The 13,071-nt window shown below is 42.6% G+C and overlaps 1 protein-coding gene across 15 annotated transcripts in view; it reads left to right on the top strand.

Moving 5' to 3' along the window:
• The window catches only part of adgrl2b.1 (adhesion G protein-coupled receptor L2b, tandem duplicate 1), a 122,337-nt gene extending 110,254 nt beyond the window's left edge, over window positions 1-12,083 (top strand). For 7 of the 15 annotated variants that reach the window (XM_031865196.1, XM_031865197.1, XM_031865198.1 and 4 more), the window contains 6 exons: window positions 1,483-1,574; window positions 2,958-3,126; window positions 3,892-4,020; window positions 5,297-5,393; window positions 6,443-6,568; window positions 10,021-12,083. In XM_031865196.1, the coding sequence (XP_031721056.1) occupies window positions 1,483-1,574; window positions 2,958-3,126; window positions 3,892-4,020; window positions 5,297-5,393; window positions 6,443-6,568; window positions 10,021-10,910 (1,503 nt within the window). In that variant the 3' untranslated portion in view covers window positions 10,911-12,083. Of the gene's footprint in view, window positions 1-1,482; window positions 1,575-2,957; window positions 3,127-3,891; window positions 4,021-5,296; window positions 5,394-6,442; window positions 6,569-9,362; window positions 9,417-10,020 lie in introns of all 15 variants that reach the window. The other 8 variants (XM_031865209.1, XM_031865202.1, XM_031865201.1 and 5 more) reach the window with 5 other exon arrangements.
• Window positions 12,084-13,071: the final 988 nt, after the last annotated feature.

Genomic DNA, 13,071 nt, shown 5'->3' with positions numbered 1-13,071 from the left:
ACACGGATAGACATTTTTAATAACGTAAAAACACAGATGTAAAGTTGCTTCTCATTTATATTTACAATATTTACAGAAGTACATTTCAAAGGTTTAACATGGAATCGGGCCAAACTGAAGCACACCTCCCTTCCTTCCTTGCGGTGGCGACGGGCCCTCCGGTGCTGAAAGAGTCATCCTGAAAGCTTGGAAACCTCTCAGGATGTATTTCTCGAATCACCTCAACATTTTTTTTTCCTGGCTTCAGTAAATATTCTTTCTAAAATATGGCACTTCTTTCTTTTCTCTATTTTTCTGGAGCATTTCTTCGTGGTACATCAGGTCTGTTTGGACTCCATCAGATATACATTCTTGTATTTGATGAGGGTTTTCTCTTCGGTATATTGACTATAATGTCAAACCAGACGAGGAACCTTCTACGCAGCTTATGTTAAAGGCCAGAGCTGTGTGAAGTAGACCAAAGAAGTTAACCTCTCACTGCTGTTTTTCTCTGTGGGAGTCGATGTACTTTATGATCTGCACTGAGGCGCTCAATTTTGATATTCCTCCCAGTAAAAGGTATGCTGGTGTTGATGCTAACTATAGAGCCAAAACCACTATATGGCGATTAACCAATACTTTAAGTCAGTGGGACACATAACTACGGGGGGTAGGAACCAGCGGTGGAATACAAACACACACATGAGCTGTACTTTAGTGCAGATCTGAGGTTGGTTTTTTTTTCATACCACTTTATATTTCTACTCCACGACATGTCAGAGGGAAATATTGTACATGTAGCACTCTACTACGGTTATTTAAAAGCAAACTAAGAACTGATTAAGAGCTCATAGATGATCTTTTGTTACTGATTGAAGAAACATGATATACCAGTGGAGCCGAAACGATTAGTTGATTAATCAATGCTTGACAGAAAATCAATTGACAACTATTATTATAATAGCCGTTTTTCATGGTTTACTGATTCAGATAATGTAATTATTTGCTGCTTCTCCTTTCAATTATGTTAATAATCAATTAGGAAAATTATATTTAATCTTTTGAAATGTATTTATTTTTGTTTGTTGGACAAAAGAAACATTGTGCTTCTGAATTTTTAGAAAACAAACGATCAATCGTTTAATTGAGAAATTAATCCATGATGAAAGTAATCATGAGTTGGAGCCTTATAATTAAAATGAACCAACGTAAACAGTAAAATACTCATTAATAATCTAATTATATAATATGTACTATTATGACACTTTTCTACATTGAGTATTTATATTTTATTTCTTTCAATGCTTTTCTGATGACATGCTTTTACTACTCATGCATTTAAATGCAGGACTTTTACTTGTAATGGAGTATTTATTCAGTGTGATACTAGTACTCTGACTGAGGTGAAGGATCTGAGTACTTCGTCCATCCGCTTTCAGCAACAGGAATTGGATGCCTTTCTAAGTGCAGTCTGTTAACCCTAATACGCGTCTGTTTTGACAGGTCAATGTCATCTTCCTGGTGGTGACGATGTTCAAGATGGTGAAACACTCCACCTCCATGAAACCCGACTCGTCCAGGCTGGGGGGTATCAGGTGAGGGGTGTAACTCTGGTAGATTAGGTGGCCGCTCTGTGGTTTGCTTGCTCGGAGACTGTGTGTGCGTGTGTGTGTGTGTGTGTGTGTGTGCGTGTGTGTGTGTGTGTGTGTGTGTGTGTGTGTGTGTGTGTGTGTGAGGAGGCGTGGAGGTAATATGCACCATTACTGCTCTTGCTTCCCCTCTGGAATTTCAAAAGCCACATTTGACCAAGACATTTATTTGATTTCCTCTTCTCTTAAACCCGACTGAACCAATATTTTTTCCCCTTCCAGATTTTTATTTCGTCCCGTATGGACGGTGCCTTTTTAGTTCATTTTATGATTTCACTATTTGCACGACGCAGGGTTATATTGCCTTTTTTATTTCTTCATAACTGCATTTCTGACCTCTCGGTATCTATTTGCTCCTCTATGCTGGCATAGTTTACAGGCTTCCTCTGGAAGACGTATTCCACCACATGCCTTAAAGATTTAAAATGGGGGGGAAAGTCCCCTCCCCCATCTTTCCGCTTCAAGTGGCCTGCAGTTGCTCGATAAAATGACAGGTCCCCGTCCATTTCTGTGCCTGGGTTCTTGCTCAACAATGCGTTTGAGGGCAAGCCAACATATGTTATGTGGGCGCCTGATTTTAAGACAGCCGCTCTGATTTTGGTCCAGAACAAACCCAAAAAAAAGGCATTGAATCGGCTTTTTCAGGTTTGTTTATAGAACACAGAAAGCCCACATTTTTGGATGCTGGATTGTACACCATCATCTTAAGAAGTCCAAACTCATTAACTGTCATTAATTAGGATCTACCTTAAATCAGCTATGTAATTAGTTTCTGTGTCAAAGGTGGTAACTCGTATAAAAAAACAAGAGAGTGAAATAATTGGTTCAGACCACAACAAACATATTCTTGTTTAAAAAGCACCAAAAACTGGGCAGCAAGTCTAATCAGCCGTCCCTCTTATTTCTCTGTGGCCTGTCTCTCAGTGACATGTTGACATCTCTTCCCTCCTCACCGCGGCTCTCTCAGCATGGCTCCTCTCTTGTGTATCAATAAGGGACAGCCATCGTCATTGACTGTGAACTTATCTTATTTCCTCTATGATTTCCTGGAAGCCGCCGAGGAAAAACCTGCTGCGTTTGCATGCTTTTAAGCCAACAACTCCAAGGAAGACCAGGGAAATAATTTTGGACTGGGTGTCAAATACCGAATGTACATTCATTCCAAATCTTTGTATCAGCGTTTATACACCAAAAGAAAAATAGCTTTAATTACTTTTTTAACAAGCTGCTGTCCAAGAGCAGAGAAACGCCAAACTGAGTAAAGAGGAAACCTGCTGCAACTTTGCGGTTTCACTCATTAATATCACTCTTCTTCTTCTTCTTCCGCAGGTCGTGGGTGTTGGGAGCGTTTGCCCTGCTTTGTCTGTTGGGGCTCACGTGGACCTTTGGCTTGTTCTTCCTCAACGAATCGTCCATTGTGATGGCTTACCTCTTCACCATCTTCAACACTCTGCAAGGGATGTTCATCTTCATCTTCCACTGCCTCCTCCAGAAAAAGGTACGACTTCTTCCTCTGGCGCTCTTCTAAAATTCTGAATTGTTTAATTGATCATTTTAGATTTTAAAAGGTAGAATTAATCAACAAGTTGTTTTTGAAGCATGAATGCAAACAGAAAAAAGGTTCTTCCAGCTTCTAAAATGTGAGGATTTTCTGCAAATTCAATATTCTTTGGTTTTTGGGTGAAAAGAACATCACTTTAGAAATTCTCAAATTTTATTGACGAATCAAATAATGAGTTAATCAAAAATAATTGACTGATTCAATCACAGTATAATTGAGTCAATTAATCAAATATTCAATTGTGAGAATGTCACTCAGCAATTATTTTCATAATCAATTAATCATGAAAGCTACTATTTTTGTTTTCAGATATTTTGTTCTGACAAAACACGACATTTGAAGAAATCACCTTTAGTTCAGGAAACTTTCAAGCAATTACTTTCAGAATATAATCGGCAGTTAAATGTTAATGGAAATCATCATTAGTCTTACTGTCATAAAATTCAAACATATCACTTCCTATTTCTTTCCAAATCTATCTAATCACTGCACTGCAGCCCTGCATACATTCATACTCTGCAACACTTGCATCACAGTGGATATCAACGTGTTATCAGAGTCTGTTATTGTCCCCGTCCTTACAGATTCGGCATTTAAACAGCTGTCAGCCGGATTTGACAAAGATTAGGCATTTGCATCTCCCGTGGGGGTTGTGTCTCTCTCCGAGTGCTCAGCCCGTCCTGATCTTTTGTTCCTCTGCAGGTCCGCAAAGAGTACAGCAAATGTTTCCGTCAGTCCCAGTGCTGCGGCGCTCTGCCGTCTGAGGGACCCCACAGCGCAGCCAAGACAGCCACGTCTCGGTCCACGGCCCGCTACTCATCTGCTACACAGGTACGTGTACACCACCGGGAATCCCACGTGTGGTGGGGTTCAGGAACGTGTGAAAAGGTTGTATCCAAATTGATTCCAGTTGATATATGTTGGTGGAATCAGTTTTCATTTTGTATGGACTGTTTTTTATTTTTATTTTTTATTTAATTTGTTTAAACAGTAAGTCTGGTGATGTTGTTTAGTTTTTAATAGTAAACAAATCGTATTAAAAGACCAAAACCAAAAATGAATCCTACGAACAAGTATTTGTCTTTGTAGCCAAAACCTGATGAACTGCAGCTTCTTCCTCTGTGTGAAACGGCTCCATTAGTGCCTTCATTATGACCAACATTGGCACTGGTGGTGTAAATACTCACAGGAGCACCGATCAATTTGCAGCTGAAAAAAAGTCCCCAATAAATGCACCACTTACTACTGTTTATGCAATTTGTTAAAAACTACAGTGCCCAGGTGTTAAGGGAAATTACTGAGCCTTTTTTAAGAATGAAAGTATATATTGGTAACCCGTCTTTAAAGATTTATGTCCTCAGGAACAAATGGCCTTCTGGCTGCGAGCCGCAGAGAGGCTGGGGAAGTTGGAACGTATTGAGGATTCTGCTCTTTGAATTTGTAGACAATAAGAAACATGAAGCATATCTTCCTCGAGTAAAGACTCTAAAGCAGAGATTCTTGTTGCTTTCATACAAATATTCAGTAGAAATATCAGCACAGTACTTCATGTCACATTTCAGGCTTCACTTTGCAATGCTAGGCTTTGTTAGACTGTCAAGATTATATATCAAGAGATGGGAGTAAAGTGCTTTACAACACCGTACAGTGTAGCTGTCAGACAGACCGCATTAATGTATGTCATTTTCTCTGTTACCATGACCTTATTTAAAAAGAAAGAACCCTGTTGAATTGGACACACTTGTCTCTGATCTCTTCTATTGAGACCTTATGAGATCTATCTTAAGAGCACTTTTGGGAATTTGTTAGAGGCTTCTGCTCTAACTAGCTTAAAAGAAAAAGCGCTTTTGTGGGCCGATCCTTCGAATTACAAGCTGTAAGATCCTCGGTGTATCCATTTTTGGTATCGGTTGGATCAATAGCGCGTGCTAAGGCTTTGTTTTCGCCGTAGCATGACCATGTCATCAGCAGGGGGTAGCTTAAGTCTTGTTTACAAGAGTAGAGTCACGGAAACCCACGTAGCTCCTCCATCCGCAGAGCCAGAAGCCTTGAATAACAGCGGCACCATGTTGAGTTCTGATCAATGGCTGCTTTTCTCTCCACCCAGAGCCGCATAAGGCGGATGTGGAACGACACTGTGAGGAAGCAGTCGGAGTCCTCCTTCATCTCGGGAGACATAAACAGCACCTCCACACTCAACCAGGGTAAGCAACCATTTCTTGTTCTGCCATTTTCCTTGTGATGTAGCTCTGAATTCATAATAAACACTTCAATGGATGCAGCTTACATGGCTCTGTGGTGGCTCGGAAAAGAGCAGGATGAGACCCGATTTAATGTTGCATTTCTCTTTATGCTAAGCAATAAAGAAAATAGATATATATAAAACTGTGTTAAATGCTGGCTGTGTATCAAAGTTCACAGCATTTCTCCTGCACTTTCCTGCTCAGGTGGAGCACTTTAAAAGGCGAGGAACAGCAGACAGATATAGAGGTGTGATATTTAGTGTGGCACAAAATATCACTGATGAGGTCTTGAGTTCAGATCGCAGCGACTGTGCCTGTGCAGCAGCCTCTCTAACTCATCTGTGTGATTGTCAGGATGAAGGTGGAGGAGATGAGCAAAGTCAGGCTGAGGTCAGAGCAGCTTTTTGGGAGCGATCCCGGCATCTCAGGCTGCAGACTGTGCCAGAGCAGATTTGGCTGTAGTTATGAATTAGATTGCTTCTTGTTTTTTTTCTTTTTAAAACACGCATGCCAGCGCAAAGGTTCTCAGCGATCCATCCAAATGACTGAGGGTTGTTATTACATTCTTGAGGATTTACACAAGCATGCTCAGGATGATAGGGATACTGTATTATTCATGGAAGGCCACTTAGACATGTTATGTCTACTGTCCCGACTGGATGACTTTGTTTAGATGGATTTGTTTCACGTAAACAACTGGAGTTGATTGTGTTGCTATGCTTTGGTCAACACTTGTCGCGATAATTTTGTTTGTCAGCCACATCAGCTGACTGTTTGGATAAAGTCTTGCTTTGACCAACGTTTCTATGGCTGCTCTGTGTCCATAATAGAAGGCAGACGGATCGGAGGTCATAAATCTTTTGCGGTGTCAGATTTTGGACAGCGAATGTCAGTGTTTGTTTCTGTGGACACCACCACAGACCATGACATACAGTACCTCGAGCTCTGTTTTCCTCAACAGTGTTTTCCCCTCTCTCTCTCTCTCTCTCTCTCTTTTCCTGTTATCTCAGGGATGACTGGCAACTACCTCCTAACTAACCCTCTCCTCCGAACCCACGACACTAACCCTTATAACAACCTGCTGGCAGAAACGGTGGTGTGCAACACCCCCTCTCCACCAGCCTTTCACTCCCCAGGTGCACATCCACCCTCCACTTGTATTCTTACATTGATTTGTGTGTGTGTGTGTGTGTGTGTGTGTGTGTGTGTGTGTGTTGTGTGTTTGTTTTAAGGCAAAAGTTTGACAGCTTGGAAAATACACGTATTCGTGTTCTGGGCTTGAGTAAGATAAGACGATCGATACCACTCTCATGTCCGTCTGTTAAATTGAAGGCTACAGCCAGCAGCCAGTTAGCTTAGCTTAGCATTAAGACTGGAAACAAGAGGAAACGGCTAACCTTGCTGTGTCCAAATGTCACGAAATCTGCCGACCTGCATCTAAACTTACAAGCCAACGGAGACTCAAAGAAATGCAGGCGTAGCACATGTAGCCATGTGAAATAACGAATTATCGTTTGTACACTTTGTTATTTTGTAGGGGTTGAACAAACAAGGTCTAATGAGTATCGTAGTGGCCAGGCTAGCTGTTTCTACCTGTTTCCAGTCTTTGTGCTAAGCTAACCGGCGTCTGGCTGTCACTTCACAGTAAAGAAACAGAAATGGGAGCAGTATTAATCATCTCGTTTAACTCTCTCCTTTAAGTGTTCGATTTATTTAAAACATGAAAAATCTTGAGGTCGTGACTCTGACACAACACGCCTCAAAAACGTTGAGAATAATGACTCTAGATTTAGTTTGTTCTCCTTCATTCCCACCTTCTCTGTGTTTCCGGTAGTTCTTATCTCAGCCAGTTTGTCCTTTGTAAGCGCAGGAGATAAACTCACGTCACCGCTATCTACCGAGCAGTCGTATGGGAATTCCTGTTGAATATGAGCTTCACTCGTTGGTCTGGATCATTTATGCATGTACACTTTATTCACGGGGGAAATCTCGACAACGTGTTTAGATTGTTCTTTAGTTTACTTCCAATTACATCGATTTAAATCATCTCGGTGTTTATGGTGACCTAGTTCCTCGCTGGCAGAGCGAAAGAAACCCAATCAAAGAAGAAGAAGAAGAAAAAAAACAGAAGCTCATGACGCAATGCGGGCAGAATCATAGCCCTCAGATATTCCCAGGCATTTGATGATAAAAGAGAATATAGAAAAACAGGCAGTATGGCAAAAGTGTGCAAGGAGATGTGCAGGAATGTATAGCTTTAACCCGCTGCAGTCATCGCGGTCTTGTTTTGTGCTGCGAGCTCGCCTACAGCACGATGAGAGCACTTCACACCCCCCCGATAATGAAGTAGGGTTGGGACCAAACAATGTCTGCAAAGAAAATCAAAGACTATTTTTTATTTATTTTTTTCTGTCTGTGAGCTCAGCAGCAGGCGAGCAGCTCGGATGCAGAAGTCAGTGTGTGTGTTCAGACAGCTTGAGCTTTATTGCCCTCAAATGTTTACCTGCTTAATCATTGTAGTAATTACATGTTAACATTGGAGCAGCACAGATAAAGAACGGAGATATTTAATTAGTACGTCATTTTGAATGTCAGCGTAAATAAACACCTCTTTTACCTGTAGAGACACTCCCCCCCCCCCCCCCCCCCTCCCCCCCCCGGTCAAAATCTGCCCCTTTTAGATCAAAAGGGGGAGCAATAGGAAGAGGGGAAAAACGGGGGGGGGGGGGGGGTTACAACATATGGAAAGTAGTTTGAGGATACAAGGCAGCAGCATGACACACAAATGTCAAAACCTGGTGTGAAGATCACCAACCAAGTATGAAATGCGCGCAGAGAGACTGTCAAGTTCAACATAAGCTTTTTCAAAACCTCGCCTGCTATAGTCATTACATTTAGCTCCTGGAAAAGGATGAGCGTGTCCTCTATTATAAGTGTATTAATACTAAGTAACACTCTGCGGATGTTCAACCGATGCAGTAAAACGGGTAAGGAGAACATCTTGGATGAATCTCTGCTGGAACGGTTCCCAGAGTGCAGCTGTCGCCGTGTCCACTTGAATTCTGTTCACATGGTTTCCCCTCTCTCCCGGCAGACTGTACCTGGCTGCAAGAAAATCACTGCCTGCGCGTAAACAAATGCAAATTTGGAAGTATGGTCTATTTAGAGAGGTGTCTAATAAGCTTCCAACCTCATTTTGTTTTTTGCCCTTCTGCACTCTGTGCTCTATTCACTCTTTTTTTTTTTTTTAGAAATGTCTTTGATGTTGTTTTAGAGCTTTCTTCTTCAGTTGCTATCATGCTTTTTTTTTTCCCCCCCCGAGACATTCATCTGAAAACTAAGAATACAGATTCCCCGTGTGTTTTTTTTTCTTTTCTTTCTGCCTTTGACGACTTCCCCCTCACTCTGTAAAATGTCAGCCTTTCACTTACAGGCTCACAGTGGACCCAATAAATAGAATCCTAAAAAATCAAGCCGCACTTCACCGCCATCCTGCTACTCGCACTTAGTCATCGGGCTGCACAAAATTAGAGTACTCCACTGTGTGTGTGTGTGTGTGTGTGTGTGTGTGTGTGTGTGTGTGTGTGTATTGTTCACACAAAGATTTACTGTAGACTTTTAAAAAATACAGACTGTGCTTGCTGCTGAACCCTTTCACCTGCTGAGTCCAGGATTCAGTTGTCCTTGATTTGTCCTTTTGCTCTCTCAAACGGTTAAACACATCATTTCGCTGTCATTCTCCACCGACAACAATTTGAGCAACACATCACGTGGGCTAAATTATAGTTAATTGCAAGGACACAAAGACATGGATTTACTGAATCCAGGCTGGATGTTGAAGCTTTTTCCACTTTGGTCTTATTTCAGTGATTTTGTTGTTTCTGCTGCAATTGAAAAAAAGCATCTGTTTTTACTTTTTTTGCACATCAGCTGTTCTTAGGCCAGATAGCCTGAGCAGACACACTTGATGTGAGTGTTGGCAAAGTGAGTCATTGCACCGTGCCTGTGTGTCGTGGTGTGTGGGGGTTGTTGCTGTGCTTGTGGGGCCCCAGTGCAGAGAGGTGGCTGGCCATCTGTGTTCGACATTACTCTTTTGTCTTGCCTTCTTTTTAAACAGGTGGAATGTTTTATTCATTGTTTGTGTCACAGCACTTCCTCATCAGCTTGTATTCATTTATTTATTTCACCCCCCCCCCCATCCTCCCATCCTATCCTGTTGCTTTTTGTATGCTGCTGTGTTGTTCGCTGGTCGTAGCGTGTTGCCGTGCTATATTTTTAAAGTTTTTAAAGTCATCTTTTGTTCTCATTTCTCCAATATTGTTCAGGATAATCTCTTTAGATTGGCTTTAATGATATTCAGCCATAATGAGGACGGGCATGTTGGAGAGCAGATTGAGTTCTCCTTTGAATTTTAAAACTTGTACAGTATTTGCATAGAATTGAAATTAACCCAGAGATCAAAGAGCACAAGAGTGCAGTGTCCTGAGCAGTATCAAGTTGTGTGTGGATGGTGTAGTGGACACTGTTTTGTTCTACAAAGGCAAAAAAAAAATCCTCTCTCACGCACTCTTTTGGCCTTTTGTTGCAGGACAGCACTCTCTGAGCAACAGCAGGGACATCAGTGCCATGGACACCCTCCCCCTCAATGGCAATTTCAACAACAGCTACTCCCTGCGAGACGACGACTATGAGACCGTGGGCGTTAGAGCCCCGGGTGACCTGGGGGGCCTCCACCTGGACGATGTCGCCTTTGAGAAGATGATCATATCTGAGATTGTCCACAATAACCTACGGCCCCGCGGGGCCCCCAAAGGCCGCGCCCACCCAAGGGAGCAGGACCGGGCCTTGCCCCCACAGACCAGAGTGACGGCGGACCGAGGTGGTGGTGGTGGTGGTGGGGGGGGCGGGAGCGGCAGCGGTAGCGAGGATGATGCCATCGTGGCGGATCACGCCGAGGCGGCATCCCCCCAGAGAGGAAGTGGAAGAGGAGGCCACGCCACCCTGGAGCTGCTCCTGCACCCCCACCACAAGGAGGTGCTGGAGGCCCCCCTCCTGCCCCAGAGGACTCACTCCCTGCTCTACAGCGCCCAGAAGGCCCCCAGGCGCCTGGAGGGTCAGGGCGGCCACGGCTCTGAGATTGTCACTGCAGTGGAGGACGTGGGCGCCCAGTCACCCAACAACAATAGAGACTCCCTTTACACGAGCATGCCCAACTTGAGAGACTCGCCCTCGCCCTCAGCTTCGCCGTACCCCCCGGAGGAGGAGGAGGAGGAGCTCTCCTACTCGCCTCGAAGCGAGAGCGAGGACGCGTATCACAAAAGCATGCCTGAGCTCGGCGATGCGCCGCAGCCCCTGTCATACTACCACATAAACCGAGGCACCAGCGACGGCTGCATCATCCCACCCAACAACGAAGACTGCACACAGGAAGGAGAGGCGCCCAGCGACGGACAAATGCAGCTCATCACCAGCCTCTGAGCCGGCCCTCTTTGTTTGCACAGGTTTCAACAGATGGCTGCTTTCGGTCGATGTCAAGAGAGCCGGCGAGTCTGGCTCCGCACTCCACATGCCCTTCCTGTTAGGACAGGAAGTGAAATGTTGTCGGGTGGGAAAAGGAATGTAGAAATGACTTTTTTTTTTGCACACAGATCCCATTAACACACAAAACACGTCCATCGGCGGCCGGACAAATGTGGACTGTGAAAGCTCTGCTGTTGGACGAAAGAGGTGCAGAGAATAACACACAGGCCGGTGCATCAGAGACAAATCTGGCTTTTCTGTTGTACTGTACTGTCGAAGAATAAGGGATAAAAAAAAAAAAAATACTTCAAGCAAAGAACTTTGAAACTCCGGACATATTCTTTGGGGGACTTTGCAGAACCAGGGTCTTTTTAGTCATGAAGTCCAGAACTAGAACTAGTGTGGCTCCACTGCACAGTCGGGACTGTAAAGTTAAGAAACCACTAATTCAGACTCAGGCCTTATATTTTCTCTATTGCACATTTAACTGTTGTCAAAGTAACAGCTAAAGAAAATATATTTTGCTGTACCACTAGTGTAAAAATGAAGAAAGAAGAAAAAAAGAAGAAGAGAAACGGCAACCATTCAGTAGTTAAGCCCTGTCGATGTTAATACAATTCTTCAGACAAGGTTCATCAAAATGGTGGAAATGTGCTTTTTCCTCTCACACTTGACTCGTATTATGTTTGAATATGAAAAAAAAAAGAGAGAAGTTTCGAGAGATCCATATGAAATCATGCTCACATCTCTGCTTGTGAAGTGCTTTTGCTTTCATGAATGATGAGTTTTTGCCAGTAGTATATTTGTTAACACCGGGCCATGCACAGATTTGGAAACTTGTGTAATTTATTTTACTTCGAAAGAAATTGTCAAGTTTAAAGGCTTGTGTTCACGCCAATGCGGTATTGCAATTTTTGCAGACATATTTCATCCTTTGACACTAATTAATTTATTAACTGAACTATTCAGAAGAAGAAGAAAAATAATATGGTTGGAAAGTGTGAAAAGTTGTTGCAGCACTGATTAGGTTCAATTTATTTCTTTTGTAAGAGACCATCATCATCATCAGCTGATATTTAATTCAACTCCTGTTTGATATCAAATAAATGTGAAATTTTTTTCTTGTTCTCAGAGGTCTGTCTGCTTTTTCATGTTTTGCATAAAAAATGTTGCTGTGATCCATACATGAAGGGTATTTTATATATTTTCATTACTGTCCACAAATCTCATGAAAAGATGAGAACTAACGATATCTGGGACAGAAGGCGCTGCAGGAATGAGTCCTAAAACACGGAAATGATTAACACAAGCCTCGGAGATTTTAATGTAAATAACAGTAAATGACCATCTCGTCAATTTTGAAACTTGTAAAAGTCAGTTGCTAAATTTACTTGGTTTGCCAAGTCGTCCGCCTCCACAGCCTCGTGTATTCTCACGTTCACGCGTGGTGGCATTCGTTTATAGCCTATTGTTAGCTTTATACTTCTGCCGATTGCATTCATGATAGATGGATACACTTTATTTCAGACTCGCGGTCCATAGAGACAAATACATAGAAAGACAGACACAAACAATAAAAGTACATAGGCCTAGCAATGCCTTACAAAGAGACAGCTGTACCAATGTCGCCACAGCTGGGACTGGTAGCATGTGCTGCTAAACCTTATGTTGATTAAAACAACTATGATCCCATTTTCAGAGTCATTCAGTCGACAGATGAATTTCTACATGAGATTTCTTAAAACAGTTTGGAAAGTGTTGACGTGTGCAGCCACAAACATTTCACTAGCACTACTCCATCTCGGTCTCTTTAGCAGTATTCTCATGGCGTCATTGTAAGCTACTTGAAGTCTCTGTAAGCTCTTTTTTCTGTAGTTTGACCACAAGTGTGCAGTGTAGAGTGGTGTACAATATGCTCTGAACAGAGACGTCTTCACTCCATCTGTACACATACCAAACTTGCATGAGAGACTGTTTGCTTGTGCATACATCATACGACATTGCCTGGAAATGTCGTTATCATCGGTCATGTGTTCTGTTATAAAATGACCAAGATATTTTACTTCACCACAGACACCAAGATTATTGTCAGACAATTTGAAGTCAGGGAAGTTAAGAC

Source organism: Anarrhichthys ocellatus, unplaced genomic scaffold, assembly GCF_004355925.1.
Source record: "Anarrhichthys ocellatus isolate YVR2014 unplaced genomic scaffold, GSC_Weel_1.0 scaffold32, whole genome shotgun sequence".
Taxonomy (NCBI): domain Eukaryota; kingdom Metazoa; phylum Chordata; class Actinopteri; order Perciformes; family Anarhichadidae; genus Anarrhichthys; species Anarrhichthys ocellatus.
The sequence above is the reverse complement of the archived record's forward strand: the minus strand, read 5'-3'. Positions and strand labels throughout refer to the sequence as shown.